The sequence below is a fragment of the Lutra lutra genome, chromosome 14 (genome assembly GCF_902655055.1).
Source record: "Lutra lutra chromosome 14, mLutLut1.2, whole genome shotgun sequence".
NCBI lineage: Eukaryota > Metazoa > Chordata > Mammalia > Carnivora > Mustelidae > Lutra > Lutra lutra.
Window position 1 is genome coordinate 61,720,312 of NC_062291.1, and position 26,210 is coordinate 61,746,521.

General features: G+C 42.9%; 1 protein-coding gene across 5 annotated transcripts in view; it reads right to left on the reverse strand.

Annotated features, from left to right (window-relative positions):
- Positions 1-26,210, reverse strand: part of FBXW4 (F-box and WD repeat domain containing 4) — an 82,876-nt gene that overhangs the window by 55,294 nt on the left and 1,372 nt on the right. For 3 of the 5 annotated variants that reach the window (XM_047703214.1, XM_047703213.1, XM_047703215.1), the window contains exons 2-4: positions 8,084-8,179; positions 5,096-5,281; positions 4,508-4,640 (exon numbers count right to left, since the gene is read on the reverse strand). In XM_047703214.1, the coding sequence (XP_047559170.1) occupies positions 4,508-4,640; positions 5,096-5,281; positions 8,084-8,179 (415 nt within the window). Of the gene's footprint in view, positions 1-4,507; positions 4,641-5,095; positions 5,282-8,083; positions 8,180-14,952; positions 15,445-15,624; positions 16,816-21,437; positions 23,423-26,210 lie in introns of those variants that run through there. The other 2 variants (XM_047703216.1, XM_047703217.1) reach the window with 2 other exon arrangements.

A 26,210-nucleotide genomic window follows, 5' to 3' on the forward strand; every position in this document is an offset into this window, starting at 1 on the left:
CCAAACAGAAAGGAAGGATGTACAGGGCTGTCCCAGACAGCGGCCAAGGAGGGACCCTGAGGCTGCAAGATGGATCACTGACCTCTCAAGGTCCCCGTGGAGCTATAAGGGGAACACACAAAAGCCAGTCAGGACCTTAGATGGAAGAACTTTCTAGAGACATTCCTTGAGTTTAAAGGGCAGGTGACAAGGGGGGATGGTCTTGCCTTCTTAGGGTCACATGACATGTCTTTCCTATAAAAGGAGAAAGTGTTTAAAGATTTTGTGTATGCATGACAGTGGGAGGAGGGTGTGAGTTCCTTCCAACGTAGGGAAAAGAAAATAAACTTAACAAGAAGATCCTAAACAAGGATGGGCAGAAAACAAAGGTAAATACCACAACCTTCCTGGAATGCCATGATTCTGGCTTACTCTGGATCTACAGCCAGGCCACTTTGCCTGTAACAAGATGCACTTTTAATGTCTTCTCTCACACAGTCCCAGTCCGAACGAGAGATTTGCCTCTCCTCAGAAGCCAACTCCCTAGGAGGTAGGTAGGAGGGTGGGGAGACACTAAGGCCTCTGATTACACAATCTCTGGGGCCAACTCCAGTCCTGAAGTCACCAGTGCCCCCCAAGAAAGGGGCTGGTGGATTCCATGGTGCAAACCACAGGACAAGGTTCCTGGTCTCCAGGAGTGGCTCGGGAAGCTTGCTGCCAATGCTGAGCACGACGTTAAGGAAGTGGCCAGGAGACCCCTGGCCGCAGCAGCAGCAGCACACCATCCACCAGAAACCCGAGTTCATGATGCCCGAGGGAAGGGAATTGACAACAATATGCTGATCACACCTTACTCTCAGTGGTCAAATCCAAAACAAACCCACCCCTGGAAAAGACAGAACTCAGCAGAAGTGGACATTTATACAGTCCTTCCAGAAAAGCAGTTGAAGACAGGCATCAAGACTCTTAAAACGACCAAAGCCTCACACCCAGTCATTCTATTGCTGAGACCCTACCTGAAGATAACGATCCTAAAACGAAGAGAAAGCTGTGCGGTAAAAATATTCCCAGCAGCCTACGGTTGCAGGAAAAGCAGGCGTGGGCTTTGGAATCAGACACATGTGTCTGCACCCGGTTGTTACTTAATAGCTCTGATCTTAGGGATGTTTCAGGACTCCTTAGCCTCAGTTTCCTCATGTGTACAATGCGAAATAATAGCTATCTTTTGAGGGCTTCAGAAAAGTCAAGAAATGTGTAAAGCACCAAACACAGTAAGCCAGCATCTGGCAGGTATCCAGCATTCAGTCATGGTGGGTCTTATTACTCATTAAGCCATTAAAGATGGCACAAATTGGGGCGCCTGGGTGGCTCAGAGGGTTAAAGCCTCTGCCTTCAGCTCAGGTCATGATCCCAGGGTCCTGGGATCGAGCCCCGCATCGGGCTCTCTGCTCAGAAGAGAGCCTGCTTCCTCCTCTCTCTCTGCCTGCTTCTCTGCCTACTTGTGATCTCTGTCTGTCCAGTGAATAAATTAAATCTTTAAAAAAAAAAAAAAAGATGGCACAAATAATATGTAATAATAATAGGAAACCTTGTAACATAAAGTAGCTACAGTAGGGTAACGGAGCATGCAAAATTTACTATGAGCAGAATTATGTGAAGAAACAATTCTCCTAAAGGAGAAAAGGAGAAAATGAACAATTATCAAGTGCTCAGCATCGGGTCTGGTTACTTGTACATAAACAAGCAAACCTCTGCATTGAAAAATAACTAAAAGAAGAAAAAAACCAACAAGTTCAAATGTTTCTTCCTTCATAAAGTCTCCCTTTTCAAGCCAGATGTGATCTCTCCACCCTCTTTCTTTCTGGCCCTCTCCCTAGGGCCTCACACTTCACAGTCCTGGCCACTTCCCATCAGCTTCCGCGCCACTGCAGGCACGTCTCAGCTCGCCTCCAGAAGAGGCCATCTCTTCCTCTCCTTTGACGAGCCCCAGTGCCTTGTGCACTACGACTTGCATATAGTAGGTACTTTTAGGAATGAATGGAAAAATAGAGAACTAAAGGAGACAAGGAAAGAATGGTCAGAACCAGCCCAGGCCCACTGAGAACATTCCTACATTCCTGTCACATCTCAGGATGGAGCTGGCCTCCCTAAACCCCCGAGAGGCAACCCACACTAAGTCACAGTAAGTTTGAAAGTGGCAGGGGGGAGGAAGAAGAAGGCTCTCTGAGCAGTCCCTAACTCAGAAGTCTTACAAAAAAAATGTTTTAGTTCCTTTCACCCCAATAAAAACAAATTTCTTTCCTAAAACACAGTATGTATTTGGGGAAACAAACAGGCTACAGTTGTTTACAGGCAAACATGGCTAAGTTCTCATGAAGGCTGGCGTGTACCAGAAGCCTACAGAAGCAGCTACGGGACTGCAGAAACCACCGAAAAGAACGGAGGACTGGTTATAAAAGACTAGCAATGGGTCATGTAGAAACAGGTCAGGAAGATGAAGGCAGCTAGAAGCAAAGACAGCAACAGAGAGGGAGCAGACACAGCATCCAGAAATCTGCAAAGATGGGCTGGCCCGGAGATCACTGGGGAACCCCAAAACAGCAGGCCAGCTTTTTGGAGTTGAAGAACCAGGACACAAGGGGAAATTCTGTCACTGACTTAAAAGAAATCCTCAACGGGAAAAGGATGAACTGTGGTGACAATTTTAAAATTAGAAAGTACCTACTTTAATGCTTAAAAACAAATTGAATCTACCAAACAGGGTTGAGGCAGTACTTAAAACATGATACTAGGGGTGGCTGGGTCGCTAAGTTGTTAAGCATCTGCCTTCAGCTCGAGTCATGATCCCAGGGTCCCAGGATCGAGCCCCACATCGGGCCTCCTGCTCCACGGGGGGCCTACTTCTCCCTCTCCCACGCCCTCTGCTGTGTTCCCTCTCTTGCTGTGTCTCTCTCTGTCAAATAAATAAATAAAATCTTTTCAAAATTAAAAAAAAAAAAACATGAAAGTAACCCAACATCCCAAATATTTGGATTACTACCCTTTGACTACAAGCAGTCCATCCCCCTGGATTGCTACCTTTGGTCATAAAGCTTAGTTTTCATTGCTCTGGGTGTCAGACCCCAGAGAAGAGGACAGAAGAAAGATAGAGGGTCACTGAAAAGAGGGGTCAGGGGAGACTTGAAACCATAACAGGAAGATGCCAGAAGGCAATGGGAATATTTTTAGGTCACACATGCCAGAAAGATTTCTATGCAAATTGATTTCTGAGGAGTATAGCAAGTTAGGGCCAGTCTCTTTGGAAGGAATGGTACGACAACGGTGACCAATCAGAAACCTGAAATAAGCACAGGGTAAGGGCAACAGGAAATAGGCAATAGGAAATTCAGTTTCCAAGTTGGTTCAAAAGATTTTTCCAGGCGTTTCTCAGGCTTCCTGTGCTGGTGTGTACGTCTCTGACAGAATACAAGGTAAGGAAGTAAGGAAGAAATGAGCTAAGAGAGGAAAAACTTCCAGAAGTGAAAGGACCATATATAGTCCTTCTTTTTATATAAATTGGTGGCATTTTTATACGAAGGACTAATCACCAGAGGGTACCTGAAGTCAGAAAAGTTAACGAGTAAAAACTGCACCTTCCCTCTCCAGAGACCCTCCCCAGGTGTCTTAGCGGCCCATTTGCTGACACGAGCAGGCATTTTCGCTCCTGTTGGCACCATGGAGTCTCCAGATGCCGGGAAACAGGCAAGTACGATACTGTTGGGCGTCCTGCACCTCGACTGAATTGTCAGCGCAGTTTCCACAGCAGCCCCAAAAGACCAGGTATGTGCGGGCCCAGCCTGGGGCCGCTGGACACAGGGAGGGAGAAAGACGTTCTTCTCCGTCTTATGGGTGGAGGCCTGTTTGACTCAAACTGGGAGGAGCGGAGTCCCTAAAGCAGGGGTCACGCTACTTATCGGCCTCGTTCTGTTCCACGTTGGCAGATGACTGACCATAGACCAGGCAGTTTGGCAATGACGCACCAAAATGCCTTTCTCTCCTCGTCTTTCTACTGCTTGCTGACCACATCACTCTCCAGAGAAGCAGTAAAAACACATTTTAATTATCAGCCTGATTGCTTATAAACAAGGTGGTGAAAAATTAACCTCCCTAAACAGAGAGCAAGCAAAAGGAGGGAGAGTTTAAAATAAAATATTGGGGTCAGAACTCAGCCCACAAACTTGAGGAAATTCAGCGCAGGGAGGAAAAGCTAGCCAGGCCCTCTGTTTTTGAGTTCACGCCACATTTCAAGTGAGTGGCAAGCTTCCCAGCCACTGTCCACTCCTTTCTCAGGCCAGCTGGCAGGGACAGAGCCTGGCATGGTAACCTGCATGCCAGAGGCACATAAGTGAGTCCTTTATCGTGTCGTCCCCCCACTACCCCCACCCAATGCCCTCAGCCAATCCCAAGACTCAAGGCCCTATCCACCCTCTCCCACCCCACTCCCTATAGACAGGCGGGAATAACCCTACATAAGGCGGAGACCACTCACCTTGGCCGTTCTGTCCCTGGAGCCACTCACGATGATGCCCCCTCTGCAATCCACACAGTTCACCTCCTGTTCATGAGCCGAGTACTTGACAGTGAAGGTGCTATGAATCTTATGAACACCAATCTTCCCATCTCTAGGAGAGAAATAGGGAGCCCACCCCCAATAGCCAATTATTCTCTCTGTCAGAAGAGAACAAGGCTACAGAAGCAGCCTGAGTCTCCAGTGATGTCCAAATTTGCTGTTTTAAGCAATTCAGCTCAACAAGGCACTGAGCTCTGAGACACCTCTGCTTCTTCAGTACACTTGGGGCTGAGCAGAGCTGAGAGATAAAACAAATCTCTCCCATGAGAGTATCAAAACCAGCTTCACTTTTCATTAAAGGCTCTTCCTGTTTTCCCTCTCCAGCTAACCCTATTAAATGCCTTTGGTAAACCTCTCTGCTACAAATGGGGGGAAAAAAAAACTCCCTCTTCTTATGGTCTCCTTTCTCACCTCTTTGGAGTTGAGAGAGAAAATCAGAGGCAGACAAGCAGAAGTCCCCTGGAGAATGCTAAGGAAGAAGGAGAAGGAGAAGCCTGCAGCACTTACCCTCCCGCACTGATAATATGCGAGTTGGCCAGCACGAAGTGGCAAACGTCCTCATCATGCCCAGCAAAGACTCCCAGGGGCCGACGGTTCAAACTGGCACCATCTGGGCGGAACTGATAGGCCAGGATGAAATTAGCCTGGGATATGTACAGAGAATCACCTTCTAGCTGCATCCAGGGCATCTGACTGCAGAGACGTAAAACACAATTTAAGAATTATCAAGATACAGCATGAAAACTCGACTCTAATCTTTGGAGAGGCTGACTGATGCCCAACTTAGTAAAGATAACCTGCACAGCTAAGCCTTCACCTCCCTCCTCTCCTATAAAATTACGTACCCCTAGGCCACCCTCAGAAAACCAGAGAGACTGAGCTTTATGGTAACCTAATCTTCTTTGGACTTTCTAAAAGAAAGTCAGAACTAAAAGATCAATTAAATATTACTCTGAATTAGAGAATGCTTAAGACTCAAATTACTGGCAACATAGACTTCTTGGGGGTAGGCAGAGTTCGGCGAATTCAATGACTGGGCCGTGGAGAGGGTTAAAAAAGAAACCTTCCACCCAGATGAAGTGATTTTCTTTCATTCTGCATCCTCCCCGATTTGAAGTGTTAAGCGATAAGTTTCGAGGTTCCAAGACTCCCCACACATACTTCTTACTTCTTCCCCCAACACAGCAGATGGAGAAAAGGAAGAGTGAGCCCCAAGAAGCCCCGTTCCCTTATCCCGCTATAGCAAAGGGGCCATTCATAAGTGAAAGGAATAAAGCCATTTAAGAAAGGATGCTAATGCAATGGTTAGCTATCTAGATCCGCCCAGGGGATAGCTGTGTTTCTGTATTAGAGGGTAAGTGGGGCAATGGGAAAACATGGCTGCGCAGCAGTCCTCTACAGTCTGGGGGCTCCAGGGAAATAGTCAGCTCTCCTAGACAGCTGATAAAAGAAATCCACAAATAGTTAAAGATTCCCTCTATTGTCTGGCAGGAGGAAGAAAGGTTAGAAGCCACAGGCCAGTCCCACGGCACAGAATGAGCCTTAAGTAAGAAGTCTCTGCCAGGGGCGCCTGCATGACTCAGTCAGTTAAGCGACCAATTGATTTCAACTCAGGTCATGATATTAGGGACTTGAGATCAAGCCCTGAGACAGGCTCCACTCAGCGTGGAATCTGCTTGTCCCTCTCTCTCTGCTCCTCCCCGTCACGCACTCTCTCTCTCTCTCTCTGCCTCACGCACACACACTCACACATGCACACATACATAAAGTATTTTAAAAGAAGGAAAGAAAAAGAAAGGAATGAAGAGAGGAAGGGAGGGAAGGAGGTAGAAAGAAAGAGAGACAGAGAGAAGGAAGGAGGGAGGGAGGAGAGAGAGAGAAAGAAAATGAAAGAAAAAAAGAGAAGAGAAAAAAAGAAAAGAAAAGATAGAAGGGAAGGCAGGCTGACTCTGCCAGACCCGAGGTTCTCTGGTGGAGACTAAGCCCCTTCCCAAGGCAGACCTCCCAGCAGCCTGTCCTACTCTATGCAGGAGTTCTGCAGCTACCCGATCCCAAGCTAAGCACAGGGACAGCTGATTCATCTGCATTTACAGAGTCACCATCTCCTACTGCCAAGCCTGTCTGAGCAAACTGGGCTGTGTTTCTTCCCCAGACTCCTTAATACAAGCGTCATGGGAATGTGGAAAAGTTCTGCAAATTGACTTGACGGGCCATTAAATGCAGCTTGGACTTTGTAGTAGCTGAGTTTCTGCTCAGGAGGTTTTTACAAGCATGTGCATATATTATATAGGATGTGTGAAGAGTGTGTACAGATGCCTATATTCTCACTCATTATGTGCTTCTTTCTTCAACAGCCCCTTGCACGGGTCTGTGGCACACTCAAGTGCGGAGCAAGCAGAAGGGGCTGGAATGCATGCGTTCCGAGTCATCTGGTAAACAGCCACTTTGCCTAGGATGAGAAACCAGGTTCACGGCAGGCGAACAGTGGAGAATCCTGGGGCAGCCTGGTAACTGCTTTGTGTGTTTATTTGCCAAACTGCTTTGAAACCATCCCCAAAAAAGATGTCAGGGACAAAACCTTGATAGAGAAATAAACTTTACTTTCTGGTATTAAAAGGCAAAAGCGGGAAGCACAGGATAAAGTTTTTTACCATAAAAACTCTCTCCTCGCAAGTAGTTTCTTTACCATCACGAGTACCAGGACCCACGCACAATTCGCAGCACCCACCACCCAGGAAAGCAGCAGAAACTGGACACCAGAAAGGAAGAAGGGGTCCTCAAAGGAAGAAGCCTGAATGCAGGTCAAGTTGCAATGAGGAACCATGATGTTCCTTCTCCATTCCAACCAATCGATAAGGAGCACTTTTTTGGTAGGGAGTCAAGTGGTAACTATGAAATAATGTAGCATCAGTGAAGCATAAAATGTGTGGTATTAGCAGTCCAAAGCCACTGCCTAACTTTCCGCCCAGTTCCGAGCTCTACCTCCTATAACATCTAGAGCCAAGCCCATAGGTCCTGTTTTGCCTCCGTAATAAAGTTGGGCTGAGGGCTAATGGAATGAAGGAAGTGAAGGTGTGAGTCCACAGAGTGGATTTAAACAAAACAAGTGTAAAACAAAATGGGTTGAAATGCTGGCTTCATTTCTTTCTTTCAATGTCGTACATTAACTGTGGTTACCTCTGAGTTGGCGCATTATATGGAAGTTTTGTTTTCTTCTTTAAACTTTTCTATTTTTAAATCTCTACATGTTATTTTTATAATCATAAAAATGCGGAATTTGTTAAAAGAAAGTGCACTTTTTTTGTAATTTTTACAAATTAAAAAAAAAGAAGAAGAAGTTGTCCCTCTGACTCCCCGTTCATGATGTTTAAAGGATCGCCAGGGCCACACCACTCAAGAGAGACACATTTCCACTCTAGCTAGGACCAGACTTTTTACTTCCCAGCATGCTTTTCTATCGCAGGTAGCTTTAAAAGAGGTAAGAGGCTACTTTACCTGCATCTCCACTTCAGCAGAATCCCCTCTCGGCAGCGCCCCAACCTCCAGTTCTGAGACACCTTCACCCGTTCCTTCACCGGGACACTGGCCATCCTGTTTTCAGACAGAACAGATAACTTAGTCATGACAACTCATCGCCAACCACAGAAAATTCTATACACTTATGAGTCAGAACTCAGAGGACTATCTATAATACGTCTAGATATAAATGATGGGGTTAGGACACAAGAAAGGAATAACTTCCTCTCCCCACCCTAGGATAACCAAGGAAGCCAAGGACAACAGTCTGTCCATTACAGAGTCTATAGCAATGCCAAAGCAATCTAACAGAGAAAGGATAACAGAGAACTGGAACCACTGGCGGTCCCTAAGGAAAAACACGGACTCTGACTCCTACCTCATACCAAACAGAAAATTAATTGAAAATGAATTTAAACATAACATCTAAAACTATAAGTTTAATAGAAGAAAATATGTCAAAATATTTCTGCAACTTGGGGGCTAAGCAAAGGTCTCTTAAGACACAGAAAGCAGGGGCGCCTGGGTGGCTCAGTGGTTAAATCCTCTGCCTTCAGCTCAGGTCATGATCTCAGGGTCCTGGGATCGAGCCCTGCATCGGGCTCTCTGCTCAGCGGGAAGCCGGCTTCCTCCACTCTCTCTCTATGCCTACTTGTGATCTCTGTCTGTCAAATAAATAAATAAAATCTTAAAAAAAAAAAAAGACACAGAAAGCAATAGCATGAAAGAAAAGTCTAATAAATGAGACATTATCAAAATTTTAAATTTTTGCTCACCAAAAGTATACATTATATACTTTAATATACACCACAGTCTGGGGGAAAATGGTCACAAAATGTATATCTGACCAATGGCTAATGTCCAGAAAATATGAAGAAATTATAAATATATGTGTATAATTATATATATACGTATATGTATATATTATACATACATTTATATATGTACATATGTAATTTTATATATGTAATTGCATGTGTATAATGTATACACACACACAGTTGTGTGTGTGTGTGTGTATATATATATATATATATATATATATATATGAATATATTTTATTTTTGAAGGCCAGGAAGGAACTCTGCTACAACCTTGGAGGGAAAGCAAAATGGTACAGCCATTTTGGAAAAATGTCTGGCAGTTTATTATAAATCTAAACATATACCTACTCTATGACCTAGCAATTACCCAAGAGAAAGCATATGTCTACAAAAGACTTGCACAAGAATGTTCATTGCAACTTTAGTCATAACAGCCAGAAGTTGAAAACAGCCCAGGCAGCCAACAAGAGGAAAATGGGCAAACACCCCGCGGTATATATTCACCCGACAGAATGCTACTCGGCAATAAGAAGGGAAGAACTACTGATACACACAGTAATGTGGGCGGATCTCAAAAACGTCCTGCTGAATGAAAGGAACATTACACAAAAGAGCTCATGTTGTATGATCCTGTTCATGTGAAGTGTAAAGAGGAGAACTAATCTATAATGGAAGAATCAGAACGGTGATTACCACTGGGAATCCTGTCACTGGGAAAGGGATTGACTGGGAAGGAATATACAGAAACTTTCTGGAGTAACATTCTATATCTAAAGCTTAAGGGGATTTGGGTTATATGGGTACGGACGCACTTGTCAAAAATGCATCAAATGAAAAAAAAATGCACCCAATGATACACTTAAGATTTGAGCATTTCACTGTATATAAATTTTTGATAAATGAAAAGGCCCATAAACTAATATATACCAGGTATATGCACACACGCTGAAGCATTTACAGGTGAAGCGTCTGACCTCTACAACTCACTGAAATGCATGATAAGCAAATACAGTGAAATGTTAACTATAGAATCTAGGTTGTGGGTATATGAGTGTTCATGGTACATGTCATTCAACTTTTCTGTTTTAAATCTTTCATTTAAGAAAATGTGTCAATAGGGCGCCTGGGTGGCTCAGTGGTTGAATCCTCTGCCTTCGGCTCAGGTCATGATCTCAGGATCCTGGGATCGAGTCCCGCATCAGGGTCTCTGCTCAGCAGGGAGCCTGCCTCCTCCTCCTCTCTCTCTGCCTGCCTATCTACCTACTTGTGATCTCTCTCTGTCAAATAAATAAATAAAATCTTAAAAAAAAAAAAAAAGAAAATGTGTCAATAGTACTATCTGGGTGAGGAAAGTTAGCACAGGAAGAGCAACAGGAATGGCATAATTTATGACTGGATTGGAGTGGTAGGGGATAGGGAGAAGGGCTCAAAGCCCCTCTGAAAATGCACCTTCAGACAGAATTTTGAAATCATGAGCAAGAATTTGAAAACTTCATTTTAGGTCCCATAGCTCCCCTGTGTTTCCTTGCCTACTCCATTGGACAATAAAGGCACACTGCTTGGAACACAGAGTGATAACTACCATGTCTACTGAGAAAAGAAGAGAGAGACTTGCATTTCTTCCCATCTCTGCTGTAACCACCACATTTACTACCATTTGCTAAAAGGCAGAAGTCAAGTCCTGCTTTCAAGATTATAACAAATGCAGGTTAGAAAAGATGTTTTGGGGGGCACCTGGGCGGCTCAGTCAGTTAAGCATCCAACTCTTGATTTCAGCTCAGGTCGTGAGCTCAGGGTCATGGGATCGAGCCCTGCGTGAGGCTCTGCGCTCTGTGGGCAATCTGCTTGAAGATTGTCTCCCTTTGCCCTTCCCTCGACTCACACTCTCCGTCTCTCCAATAAATAAAAATCTTTTTTCGAAAGTTTCCTTCCTGTTGCTTAAATGTGTATAGTGTTTTTTCTAATTATGGGTAAGACTGAGTATCTGGTTATATGTTTGAAAGCCATTAGCATTCCTTCTGGGAAATGCTTGTTCATACCCTTTGTCCCTGTTCCTACGAGGACTTTGGTCTTTTTCTTGTGAGTTTGTAAAGGCTCTTCATATAATCTGTATTGTCAATTTTGTTCCAATTTATTATTCTTTTTATAGCATTTTGCCCATGTGGACACTTAAAAAATGTTTACATATCCATGACTTCACGTCAATCTTTTGAAACACTTTAAAGAGAGTGAATGTTCAGGAAAGGGTTCCTTATTATAATTTTCTGGCTAGAAGAGAGCAACCCAAAATAGGGTTGTTGTTTTTTTAGTAGGCTCCATGCCCGATTTGGGGCTTGAACTCACAACCCTGAGATCAAGGATCATATGCTCTACTAAGCCAGCCAGGCGCCCCCAAAATACATTTTTATTTCAACCTTACTATGGAAAATCTTTCAACATAGTGAGCAGAGTTTAGTTAACCCAACTGAACACTATTTTTAAAATGATGTAGAATGTTCTATAATCTCTCTGGATCATAATTCCAAAGATAATTTATTTAACATTTAGTATGGTGTTTATGATGAATTAGGAACTGTTTTTCATTTACCCAGTGTCTATGCATATTAAGTATCAATAAGTGTTTGTTGGGGCATCTGGGTGGCTCAGTGGGTTAAAGCCTCTGCCTTCGGCTCAGGTCATGATCCCAGGGTCCTGGGATGGAGCCCGGCATCGGGCTCTCTGCTCAGCAGGCTGCTTCCTCCTCTCTCTCTCTCTCTCTGTCTCTCTGCCTACTTGTGATCTCTGTCTGTCAAATAAATAAATAAAATCTTAAAAAAAAAGTGTTTGTTGATAGTTAACAATTATATTTAGATAGTTCACAATTATACTTCCTGTATTTTATCCAATTAGAAGACCTTGGAAATAACCAATAAACAAACTAGCTGATACTTCAACTTAAAAAGAGAAAGCCAGAAAGCACCCAAACTGATATGAACTTAATATATAACAAACAAAGTAAAATTTTAAAGTAAGGGAAAAAAATCACTATTCCATTAGTGTTGTTGGGTTTTTATGTAACATGTTCCCAAGTTTATGAGAAAGAAGGGAGGGAAGAGGAATATACATGCCTAGAAAGAACACGGCAAGTAAATACTCTAAAATAGTAAACTGGCAGGGGCACCTGGGTGGCTCAGTGGATTAAGCCTCTGCCTTTGGCTCAGGTCATGATTTTAGGGTCCTGGGATCAAGCCCTGCATCGGGCCCTCTGCTCAGCGGGGAGCCTGCTTCCCCCTCTCTCTCTGCCTGCCTCTCTGCCTACTTGTGATCTCTCTCTCTGTCAAATAAATAAAATCTTTTTAAAAATCAAATAAAATATATTAGTAAACTGGGTCCCATTTCCCGTCACTTACTGGGGATGCTATAGGACAGTGAAGGAATGGTCAGACCAATATACTGGTCTGACACTATAAATTATTTATAAAATGAACAATTAAAAAAATAAAATAGTTAACTGTGGATAGTCATCTTTGTGTGTTATTTTCTTTGTGTTTTTCTGTATTTTCTGATTTTTCTACACTGTAATATTTTGGTAAAGAAGAAAATACTCATTAAAATAATAATAATGCCTTTAAAAAATAAAAAAATAAAATAATGCTGGTGACTAAACTGGATTATCAATGGAGAAAAAAACTGATTTACATCATATCTCATAGCCCAATTTAATAAATCCCCCTGAAATGAAAGTGAATTAAACAAATTTTTTAGGGGCGCCTGGGTGGCTCAGTGGGTTAAGCCGCTGCCTTCGGCTCAGGTCATGATCTCAGGGTCCTGGGATCGAGCCCCGCGTCGGGCTCTCTGCTCAGCAGGGAGCCTGCCTCCTCCTCTCTCTCTCTGCCTGCCTCTCCATCTGCTTGTGATCTCTCTCTCTGTCAAATAAATAAATAAACTCTTAAAAAAAATTTTTTTTTAAAGAGTTTATTTATTTATTTGACAGAGATCACAAGTAGGCAGAGAGGCAGGCAGAGAGAGAGAGAGGAGGAAGCAGGCTCCCTGCAGAGCAGAGAGCTCGATGTGGGACTCGATCCCAGGACCCTGAGATCATGACCTGAGCCGAAGGCAGCAGCTCAACCCACTGAGCCACCCAGGCGCCCCAAGATTTTATTTATTTATTTGACAGACAGAGATCACAAGTAGGCAGAGAGAGAGAGAGAGAGAGGAGGAGGAGGCAGGCTTCCCGCTGAGCAGAGAGCCCGATGCGGGGCTCGATCCCAGGACCCTGAGATCATGACCTGAGCCGAAGGCAGCGGCTTAACCCACTGAGCCACCCAGGCGCCCCAAAAAAAAAAAAATTTTTTTTTAAAGACTTTATTAGAGAGAGGGAGTGAGAGCATGAGCAGGGGTAGGGGCAGAGCAAGAAGCCGATTCCCAGCTGAGCTGGGAGCCCTATGTGGGGCTTGATCCCGGCACCCTGAGATCATAACCTGAGCCGAAGGCAGATGCTTGACTGAGCCACCCAGGTGCCCCTTAAAATATTTTTTTAACTAGAAGATTTTAAAGCGTTTAAATGTTAAATGCTGTACAGAAGAAAAACAAGAGATTAAAATGAAAACAACAGAGACTATACAGGGGGAAATTAACAATACTATAGGTACAAGTTTTATCTCTAAAACTTTTAAGGGACTGACAGAAATCTACCAGAATAACACCCAGTCTCTAATGCCTTCTCATCCATAACCAACAGCAGATAAGAACAGTCCCACTGTGTCCACAGAAAAAACACTGAGGAAACATCCCACAACGTTAATCCAGACATGCATATTAAAACAATTATTAAAGTGCCACCTCACATCTATTACTAGGTGGCAAAAGAAAAGGAAGTTGGCTTTGGTTTGATGAAAGTTTTGGGTTTGGTTATACATGGCGGGTAGCACACTGGTACAGCCCTTCAGGAAGGAATTCTGTCTAGGAGAACTGTTAAATGACAGCTTCTGACCCAGCATTCCCATTTTCAGCACTAAATCACCAAGAAATAATTCAAAAGAAAAATATATATTTTTACAAAGATATTTATAGTTGCGGCTATATATTTGAGCTAAAACCTGGAAACGGCCCAGATGTTTGTCTGTGGGGGAGAACAGTATAGTCATGCAATGGATATCCTGCCACTGAAAATGACAGATGTGGGAACTGCCAAACATTTTGGAAAGGACCATAGCGAGCGATGGTAATTTTAAAATGAAATCCAATTTATAAAGATAGAGGTGAAGATATGCTACATAAAATTACACCTCCGTAAACACGTCAGAAGAGGTAAATAGATGGTGCTTTGGAAGTGAGTTTCTAGATCTTACATATTTATACAGATCTCTCTCACATAATTGTTGATCATTAGGTCTCTCAATTTACCTTTAACTAAACAGTAGAATCAATGAAGTTGTGGGAAAAGCCCAGAATGCACACTTAGGAAACCAGGATCTGAATCCCAGTTCAACGTCTTATTAATTATAGCATTCTGGTGACCTGACTTCTCTAATGGCCAGTACCTTCCCCCAAGAAATGAGGACAGTATTTCTCACAATCATGGTTTTTTAAAATGACAACTAAAACAAAGTACCGTGGAAGTACAGAAAACGTCCATTCTTTTTATATAAATACAGGTAGTAGTTAATACCAATTAATAGTGTCATCCCTGAAGCTGATCTAATAACCATTTATTTTTCTCCTAACTAATTAATTATAATTATTAAAAACTGTTCCAATGTCAAACAGTAGTCCTCTTTCAGGCTGAATGATAAGGATTTGAGTGTACACACATTAAAGCTAAAATATGTTAGTGAATTTGTCACTGGGTGAATGCGGTCCCCGGTTTCACAATGCTAGAGAGCAAGCCTCATGATCAGATGGAGAGAGAACGAAGCAGAGCAAAGGACAGTTAACAGGATGGACCAAAGAATTAAACTCTTAATGGGAAAGATCAGACTCCCTGTCAAATCTTCTCTGCAAATCCCTCCCAGGTTATAAAAGAAGACATCCTCTGTAGCTCACCTTTCCTCTGGAGTTAGGTCCAAGTTAAGAGGTAGAGATGAAACCAAAAATGGAATATTCTGGATCACAACAGGAAGGAAGCAAGGGGGAAAGAATCAATATACTTCCTGAACTGGGTTAAGGACAACACTTGTCTCCTCTCTCTGATCACTTAACTGCCATTTGCTGACACTTTACTAAGGGTCCAAGCACTGCCCTGAGGGCCTGATCACCCCAGCAAGAAACTTTCAAAGTTGAACTTTAAAAGCTGCTACCAAACAGCAGGTGCAGGCGGCTCTCCCACAACCAACGCCGTCCTCACGACACTTGGCTCTGGCCCTTCCAAGTCAAATTTCAACTTTGTCAAGCCATTCCCTTTGGCTCCGACTTGAGAAATAGTACCACTCTGTTAAAAGCAGCTTAACAACTCAGCATTTTCATCCCTTTTGTCCACTCCATCATCCTTGATGGTTAGTTTCCCTAGCTGGTGGCGAAATCCTATGGCTTCAGCACCTGAAAAATCAGAAGGAATAAAACAATCTTTCTCTGAAAACAGGTACCCACCCTCTCCTCCCTCCCCCCATGGGACCTGTCACAGTCCAGTCAAAGGGGCTGGCAGAACAAGGCAGCAGACGTGCCTAAGAAGACAGGAGCAGGTGCCCCTTGGAATTCAGTAAGGACCCTCGTTCCCACCTTTGAAATGCTCTCCGGTTGGCTGTTTCTCCAAGACACTTGCTGGTTTAAAGTGGGGGTGCTCCCCCCGAAAATGATTAGTACCCTGTAAATAAACCTCTCACGGGGCTGTTAATGCGGGGTTAGAATCTCTAACCAGCCTGTGGGCCTGGTGGAACTTCCATTTTCCCAGCCCACCTTCTCTTGCCTCAGGCTCATTTTCCACTTGGGCCCCCTCCCTCTCAGCTTTCCGGCTCTTAGTCACCATTACAGTCTGACTGCATTCCTGGGCGCAAGACCTATTTTAAACAAAAACAACACAACATGCACCCGTGGTAAGCTCTGGGGCCCCTTAAAATCCTGGCAACGAGCAAGTCCAGAGGGACAGAAATTAATCTAGGCAGTTATCTAGAGTCCCCTTTCATTTCACATCTCCTCCCTCACCCAGCAAGCTCAAAGCAAATAAATAAACCTAGTCTGAATAAAAATGCCTTGTGCTGAAGGAACGGAAACACAGGTATCTCAGGGAAGTCTGAGACTCCTGGATCCCAACTCGGTTTTCCTCCCTGCCCCATCCTGCAGTTCGGCTCCCCTGGATGCCGTGGAGGCCACCGCCCTGCATGACTGGCATGACTTCCATAAGCCTCAGTCCCTGCTGGCAAAGGTGGGGAGCCTGTCCACAAACGGAGAACAAGGCCATCTCAGGGCGCCCGGGGCTAAGGAGGGGAGATGGGACTATTCAGAACGATGCTCACCGATGCTCACCGCTTGGAATTTTAACCTTGCCTCTTGATTTATTTGATCCTGCTTTCCAGAAAGATTGTCCCTTGTATTGCCTGTGCCTACCCTACCTTCTACCAGTACTAAGAATTCTGCTTTAATGTACAAGTTTGGTTTTTTTTTTTTTTAATGTAGTTAATTTTATTCTTTTTAAACCACAAAATAGAGTCTTTGGTGGTACAAATGTTGACTAGTCACAGTCTGGCCAACAGTTCCCATCTGGGGAGGAGGCAGTCAGTCAATGGCCAGAACTCCTGAGGGGTCCCTTTAAAATGCTAACACCCAGGTTAAAAGACCCAGGCAAGGGCCTGGAGCAGCAGACAGTGTACAAGTATTTAAACAGCCCAAGACAGGACACTTCTCACTCTTCATTTACACTTGCATTGGATTAAATCCTCCAATGGCCTCAGCAGCTGAGGCCTATAATTAAGATTTTTTAAAATTTTTATTTATTTGTTTGTTTGTTTGTTTGAGGTCAAGAGGGAGAGAACAAGCACAAGATGAGGGAGGGGCAGAGAAGGAGAGAGGAAGAGAGAGAATCCTAAGCAGGCACCACACTACTCAAGACAGAGCCGGACATGGGGCTCAATCCCACCACCAGGAGATCGTGACCTGAGCCGAAATCAAGAGTCGGACACTCAACAGACTGAGCCATCCAGGCACCCCAAATAAGATTTTTTTTAATCAACAAATAATCATTATACTGTGTCAATCTGCTTACCCTTCTGCCAGGAAACAGGGACACAGCCCTAACAGCCGGGGTGAAGTAAGACTGTTCCCCACAGTGATGAGAGGACCATGTACGAGACGAGGCAGCAGACCCACCCACCTGTCCCCTGCAAGGTCTCACCTTGCTCATCCAACCGTACCTCCTGTGGTCCCACACCACACAAGCGAACTCTGGCCAAGCCCAGCTCTTCTACATTCATTCCTGCCCTTGTACCTTCTTGGAATTGTCAGCACCAGCCTAGCCTGTCCCAGACAAACGCTTGCTTCTCTGTTCTGGGCACTAGTCAAATTCACCCATTCTTCAAGATCCAGCTTACACCTCTACTTTCCTAAGTCCTACAAACAGTCCTCTCCCTCTCATGTGAACCCCTGGACTGAACGTACCACAAACTGAGGCACTGTTAACTTTCTGCGGCTTTATGTCTTGTTTGTCCAATACAGTCCTAAATTCCACAGGAGAAAGTCTTAGCCTCTTAGTACTTCTAAAAAGTACATCCCAACCGGCATGCTGCAGAGCAGTGGTACACCAGGAATTCCGAACAACCGTGCCATCACACTTTAAACAATTTATAGAATTGACTTTCATTCAACTCGAGATCCACCCACTTTCATGAAGATTTCAGACAAACCGCTGAGCCACAAAGTGGCCCTTGGCCTGATTTGCTGCCAATAAGATAAAGATAACATGTTTGGAGGAAAGTATATGAATGGATATAAGAGAACAAGATCAGGGCAGTAAACAGTTCTACTCAAACAGGAACATACCAGATGGTGAATAAATAAATATACAGGTTTTCAACTTTCTAAAACTTGGTTTTTTGAAAAAACTTACCTTTTAATCCTTTCATGTACTACCAAAAATTCTAACACCATATAAAAGTATGTCTTAGACACAAAATGGGAGGACCCTGGGCCTATCATAATAAGTATTTTGATAGCTACTATTTAGGAACCACTTAAGTAAGTCCTCCCTTTGGCAAGTCACGCTTTCAACAATACTTGCAGCTTTTCAGGAGCCCAAACATACTACCTTCTAGCTCCAAAGTCCCTTCCTTAAAATGTATAATATACCACACCTTTAGGAATTCAACCAAAGCCTCCAAATTCTTACGCTACAGAAGCTCGAGGGAAGGAACTTGAGCAGATAAGTTACCTTAATGTGGTACCACATGTCAAAGCTGTCCAAAGAAGTTTTAGAAGCTCTAGGCATAACCTCAATTCATAACCCTGAATATAGGATTTAGGACTGTGTTCATACTCACCTCCATTTCCTCCTACTACTGGTCAAGTTCTGTATTTGCAAGGCACTTAACTGTGTATGTTCTCCAAGATGTTAAGAGATATTGGGGTGCCTGGGTGGCTCAGTGGGTTAAAGCCTCTGCCTTCAGCTCAGGTCATGATCTCAGGGTCCTGGGATCGAGCCCCATATCGAGCCCCACATCGGGCTCTCCGCTCAGTGGGGAGCCTGCTTCCCCCCACCACCCCGCCTGCCTCTCTGCCTACTTGTGAGCGGTCTTTGTCAAATAAATAAATAAAATCTTTAAAAAAACAGAGAGAGAGATATTAAGCAATGGGAAAAATGTATGGTCAAACGCTTTAGACAATGCTGGCTGAAACAAAATTAAACAGGTCTCTTGACTGCAGGACTTCTCAGTGTCTTTCATTTACCAACGGGCATTGTGAACCTCCAGGAGAAGCAATAAGAGACAGCATTTCCCACACTCATTTGATCACAGAGTAAGTTTTTTCACGAATCCCACAGTACAACTTTCAGAAAGGCTGATCTAGCAATTTCTGAGCTTAAACAACAGCAAGAAAGATGCTACTATTTTTTTGTGAACAGGCCATCCTCTCAGTGAGTCATGAATTAGGCACTAGCAGCTTCACAAGTGGACTTTGTTCTCATACCTTGAAAAAGACTTTTCCCTGGGCTCCCCATCTGAAATGTAAGGAATAATTACACTGCTCTGCTTCTCAGGGTTGTTTTTTATTGTTTTTAATCTCGCAACTGTGTTCCATATTAATCACTAAAACAGGTTCTCAGCCCAAGTAGCCAGGCTTCAAAATCCCTGGTGCCCTTCCAACCTGGATGAAGGGATGGAAAGAACATGAACCAGACGCCACCCAGAAAGTTTTTACATCTCCAGTTTCGAGGCCAGTATGATAACGTCAAACGGCAGCCAAGGGACCGGATAAATGAGAGGTTCTTCTTTAGTAACTCACTTCTAAAGAGAGGCCACTCTTGGGCTCACACGGCAGTACCTGTATCTGAATCTTGTCTCACCTTTTCAATAAGGACTTTCTAAAAAAAAAAAAAAAAAAAAAAATCCCCCCCACCAAGAAACATGGGAGGTCAAAGCTGGAGCTACAGGAAAGAAAGAAAAAGATGTACTGGAAGAAGACTATTTCCCCTTCTCTGCAGAGAAAGAACCCATTACAAGCTCATGAGCAAGGGAAATATCATTCCTGCTGGTGAAAGAGCTTTCCAGGAAAAGTATCTCAACATATTTACTATAAAACAATTTAATTTCCCTGTCCCATCACCTGCCACCCCATCCCCGTTCCCCCCAAAAAGCCCACAGATTGTGGATTTCCTCTCATTCTTGGCAGAGTTACCAGAAGAAACATAATACCCCCTCCGGATTGCTCCCAACAGCTGCTGGAACAAAATGGGGAGCTGGGGGTAACCTTCCAAAGCTGCCTTTAAAAATGACCATTCCCCCCGCCCAACCAGGCAGCCAGTGAACATAAGACTTGTCTTTCCCTACTTTCTTAAAGCAAGGAGAGACCCCAAGAACGACAGCATCCCCTAGTTCAAAACATTTGCCTCCACCCATGTGATCTTCTCAACTTGACCGAAAGCTGAAAGCCCCCACTCCGTGTCTTTGCTAACATGCATTTCTTGAAACAGTCCTCTACTAGTATCTTTTATTTGTTTGCTTAACCCACCAACTTCCAAGTTTGGATTTTTACCAAACTCCTAGTCAGTATAATCGCCTTGTCTCTGTCCACCTCCCCAAAACCACATGCCTTGTACACACACACACACGCACACGCACACGCACACCCCTCCTTTCAGGTCAAAAGCCTTGAAAAGCAAAAGTCTAGGAACAAATTCAGCAATGACTGCACCATATCCCAGCCCTCTCCCTTTCATCAGACACTAAATGCACTTCGGTTCTGGTAGAAAAGCCCCATCACCAGGCAGGGGAGAGACTCCCCCTACTCTTCAGCCTCTCAGCTGAGACCACCAACAAAGAAGTTCATGAATGTCAACTGGGAGCAGAGGCAATATCTCTCTCTGCTGAGGAGAAACTGGATGGAGCCTCCAGCATCATTCCCCAAAGGTGACAGCCGGGGTTGAGTGAAGACCGTGAAAACTGTACAAGAGCTGAGGGAGAAAATATAATGTAAGGAATGATTCGGAATCAGGGGCAGAAGAAGGTGGAGGGATGAACTGGCTGACCCCAAATGTCTTTTCCATCTCTAACTCCTATGATTCTTTGACCTCCAATTTTGTGCTGCAGACAAGGAATGGAAAGTCAACAGACGTGGCGATGTTTTGAAAGAGCCTGGCGGTCTGCTCTTGTCATTTAGTGGCCCTTGCATGTATTTTTTAAGGTGTCTCTAAGCCCTGTCCTCATTTCACAGTTGTCACCTTTCTCAGCAATTTGAGCTCATGTCAAATACCAAAAAGAAGGAGAAGAAGAAAGAATGTACTGGCAATTAATTGTGGGCTAAAGAGGGGCAGCCCAGGGCCCATTGGGTGGCCCAGACTTCTAGGGAGGGCAATGAAGATGGTTTGGGTCTAATGGAGAACTGACTCAGAGTTGACACAAGGCAGCTAAACCTCTAACAAGAGATAAATTCTTTCTGCAGATAGTCTCATCCTCGGCTTTGGATCAGTTCAAGCACTCACATGATTTGGGATTCACAAACATATTCTTAATTAGCACAACCGCCTCATTTCCACTGACTATAACTGGATTTCCATCTGAATTCTGTTCAAATCTGAGCAAGACTGCTGAATAGAAAGGACTTTCCTCAATAAACCAAATCTGGGGCTCCTGGGTGGCTCAGCTGGTTAAGCGTCTACCTTCGGCTCAGGTCATGATCCTAGGGTCCTAGCATCGAGCCCCGTGTCGGGCTTCCTGCTCAGCTGGAGAGCCTGCTTCTCCCTCTCCCTCCGCCTGCCACTCCCCCTGCTTGTGCTCTCTGTCAAATAAATAAATAAAATCTTAAACAAAAAAAAAAAAAAAGAAAGAAAGAAAGAAAGAAAGAAACCAAATCTTTGGATTCTCAACCTTGTCTGATGGTTAACTCACCTGAGATAAATCCTGGAGCTGAGTCAAAATCTGTTTCTGTAGATCAGAGGGGTATGCCAATTTTCCAGAAAATTCAAAACTTGACTCTGTCCTCACTTTTTCAAACAGCTGATCTCATCTTAAATTTTCAACATTTATTGGCCTTAAGAAGAGTCTACCTAAATACTCCCTGTTCCAGAACCAGATATGAACCCAGCGCTAGGGTCAACCCAGAGTTAAGGTTACATTGTCACACAAAGATAATTCTTCCCTATTGTCTCAAGAATAATTTTTTTAAAAATCTGTATGTTTCCTCAGTAACTTCACTGTCATTTTGATTTCAGCAGCTCACAATCTTTACCTGAGGGGAAGGTGCTAGGCACAGAAAATCCAAAGTATGGGGCAATGAAATATTTTCAGAGATCTCATCCCAACAGGAGCTGCTCATCTTACAGACTGTGAAGACTTTGGGTTTCCTCCATGTTTCTGCCTTGAATGTTAGGAAATTCATCCCCTACCACTCAAGTTTTAGAAGACTGGAAAGGATATAAGCAGCGCTATATTCTGAAACGGTCTTGGAAGAAAAGGCTTCTCCCATTCTTCCAGTTTGCATTGGGAGGTACTAACTGCACTAGACCATTTCCTGCTTCCACAGGTGTATTGTTTTATTTATTTTAAGCCTGTGGACTGAACTCAGCTTTTATTAACTCATAAAACGATTCAAAATAAAGCCTTTCCAGAAAGGCTAAAGAGAAATACATGCAACTATGAATTATTCAATCAACTACAGAACAAGTTAAGTGACTCCCCTTCCTAGGTAAGGCAGGAAGGCAAAGGAGAAAGCCTAAGCTATTTAAACAAATTTGCTATTTGTTTTCTGAAAATCACTGCTCAGACCTTAAATGTAACCAGGCAGCAATGCCTTCTCCAGGTCAGAGTTAGGAAAGGAAACTTTATGCTTTCTAGACCCAAAAAATGCTCTTAGGTACAATCATTTTAAAACAAACAAACACACTCTGCTTATCTGTATCCATCTGACCACTTTGGACGTTAATCATCACTGAAATAGATACCCTGTTCCCCAGCCTCAAAGAGCTCCAAGCCTGCAAGACCCTGGCTGAGGAATGAATGTACATGCCAGGGCAAACCCCTCAGAGCCTTACTTCCTAAACACCCATTGTTAATTCTAGGCAAATCTACCACAAGTAAATGCAAGGGCGTACCAGCTATTGAGCAAAGGATAGCTAAAATAAAATTCAAGTTTGAAAACACACAGGACTTAATTTGGGAGAAATTAACATGAGACTGGCAAAAATATCTTAAAAAAAAAAAAACTCTTAGATTATATAAACAGCTATACTGTATTCTCTGCTCTTGTTCATTTTCAGTATTAGAACTTACAGATAGCACCTCTGCTCTTCCACCTGTCATACTGTCTACTTCTTGCATCTAGCCTTCATTATAAACTGACAGGGTTAAATTTCACTCATTTGCTCTTGAAGACCGAACTAGGTTAGCTTCCCCCCTACTCTTCAGGGAAAACTTAGAAGACCACTATATGAAACATTTCCTTGATTTTTATATTAAAGATATTTCTATTCCCCCAGGCTTCATAAAACCTTCAAAGAAAACTGATTTTAAACCAGATGACTGACTCAAACTGTTTTTGTGTTCACTTTTTTTTTAAAAGCTCACGATACCTACCCATGTTCACTGTTTGGGCAAGAGGCCTGAAGGGAAGCAAATTATTTGTTTGTGGTTTTAAAGTGGCCAAAATGCCTTCAAGCACAAGTATAAGACCATTAACAAATCACAAGGAACCAAAGCAGTTCATCTTACTCAACAAAGCTATGATCAGTTAGGAACAGCCAAACTGAATGGGACTTGCCCTGGGCCGGAAGGTCAGTAAACCTTAGCAGTTTGTGTTTCTGAGAATCAAGAGGCTCTTACAGCAGGGAGTGCAGACCCTAGGCCCACAGGTCCTGCTGTCATGCTTCCAAAAACATTCAGGACAGGTGAGAGAAACTAAGCTGTGTGTGTGTGTGTGTGTGTGTGTGTGTGTGTGTGTGTGTGTGTTTTCTCCCACCTCCCGTCTTTCAGTAGCACCTCCAATTCAAACCATCCCTTTTGCTAAATATGGACTAGAGAAGCCAAGCAATGAAAAAGTTCCATTTCACAACAATTTATTGAATACCTACTATGTGCTGGACACTGTGTTGGTTCTTCTGCATTCATATATTTAAGCCTCGTTTTACTGGGTAGTAAAATGTAAAAGTATGAAATTCTTTATAGATGATAAAACTCAGGTCCAGTGAGGCTGTGTACCTTCTGATTAAATGAAGTTTTGTGCTGTGCTCATAAAAACAGCCCACTGTCCAGTCTGCAGTTAACTAGCCCAAATCATAAACTACTGTCCTGCCACTATCCAAGCAGCCATAGTCTCATTATACTTGGGGCCCAGGCTCTCTGACGCCCTTAGAGGACTGGGGTGTATGCTGGCTCCCTCCAGGGATGACAACCACCTCTCTTGGTGGCTTATCACGTCTCTGCAGCTGTCCAGAAACAGACCACACTGGTAAACATTCTCTCCACCTGCTGTAACACGCATAACTTCTTCCCTCAACTCAGAAAACATGAGCAGTGACCCTGCTCTTTATCAAGTGCTGTGGTAAAACAACTTCCCTAGAAGGTCGGAGATACCCCATCCTAGGACATGGGCAAGAAATCAAAACACACATGGCTAATAAATAATAAAGCCATATCACCTGACAGTCTCAAAGCACTTTATACTATAAACTCATTTTCATTTTGTTGTTTTTGCTCACAGAACGAACACTCGTTCCCATTATCTCTCTTTTAGAGCATTTGAAAAGGAAAGAAAAATAAACATCAATTCTTTCATTCAGTCAGTCTCTATAAGGAAAGAAAGCTCTGCCTCAGCTGGCTTGGGTTTCAGTCACTTTAGCCAACTTCCCTTAAAGGTCAACTGATCGGTCCTTTGAAAGAATTTTTCTTCTAAGAAATGAAGGTAACAAGACTGCGTGCCAAAAGATCCCAAAGAATCATTATCATCATAGTAGATAACAAACCTGACTAGATAACTAGACAAAATCATACTAGAATAAAAGTTAAGCAGAATAATCAGGTTCAAAATTTACAAAAGATTATAGTAACCTTGTACACCATTAGTAACACCCAGGTGAAAAACATACTGAAAAAGAGACTGCATTCATAATAAAAACAAAATACATAACATATACAGGAATACTTAGGAATAAACTTGACAATAGATATGTAAGAACTTTACAGTGAAAACAACAGAAACTTTTGAAAAGGCACAGAATTTTTTTTGCTGGGGAGTTGAATGGGAGTGGAGACCTGACACACCACATAAAAAGGATAAATCTAACCCTAACCGATATCAGATTCTACCAAAAAACAACAATATTTAAAACAGTAAGAAAATGGAAAAATATATCTGCAGAACAAAATGAAGTTCAGATGTGTGTGTGTGTGTGTGTGTGTGTCTATACACACCTAAACTTAATGACTAAAACATAAGCTTTCTAAAACAAAGTGAAAGAGAATTATTTAACAAAAGGTATAGCGATAACTAGGTAGCCGTTTAGGGGAAAAAAGAGAAGGTAAATTCACCCTTGCACCAGAATAAAACTGATATTGATGAAAGTGTTAACTATCTTTAAAAAATCACATATAAGAAAGCCAGCAGAATATCAAAAAGAAGATTCAACAGGTATGGGGAGAAATTGTAAATTTCTCAGCTTTGGGGTAAAAAAAGAAAAAAATGACAAAAGACTGACAGATTCTGACATATTTAAGTGTAAAACTTCTATAGGCTAAAAATAGTAAAGTAAAAAGGACTGGAGAAAATATCTGCATCAAAGATGACAGATGAGAGCCTAGTATCTATGACCCACAGGATTCCAAATTTATGAGAAAAACATCAAGACCCCAATAATAAATGGGCAAAGACTATGTACAGATGATTTCACAGGTGAAACAAACACATGGAAAAATATTTATGGGGGTCAGTAGTTAAAAAAAAAAGCAAAAAATAAAACTTTGGGATACAATCATATGACCATTTTAGCAGATTTTTAAATTTTCACATGCAACTGGTTTAATGATGCTTTGCTGGTGCCACCGTAACTTGGTAGAATTTTACAAACCATAACCTCTGATCCAATAATGCCCATCTTGAGCATTTATCCTAAGGAACTAATTTAAAAATGTGTGGTATGTGACGTATCTCAAAAGCTGTTACCCAAAAATGCTTTATTCATTTCACTGTTGTCTATAATAGCAAAAATCTGGACACAACACTAAAGTTTAATATTAGAGGAATGTTTTTAATCTCATTATGATAGAGTTTACAAACATTTATTATGCACCTATTCTGGCAGGATCAGTAAAACAGCAACTGAGATGGGGGAAGAAGTATGCAACTGAAAAGTAATTTTAAATAATGAATAGTTGCCTAAAGGTAGTGGTATTATAGCGCTTTGCGGATTAAAGAACTAATGTTGTTATACTGTTTTAGACTTACTTTTTTAAAACCCAAATTGGATGGAGTTTTAGGTGCAATCTAAAAAGCTTTTACTCACCCAATACTATTTTTTTTTCCCCTTCCTATTCAACAGCTCAAATGATTCAAGTACGTTTTGCACTCACAGGTCTCAGATCCTACCCAAAACAGGCCAGACTGCAGTACCATGCCTTTGTATACCACCTGGACCTAAACCAGTCCCCTGCCATAAGCAGGCACCCTTTTTT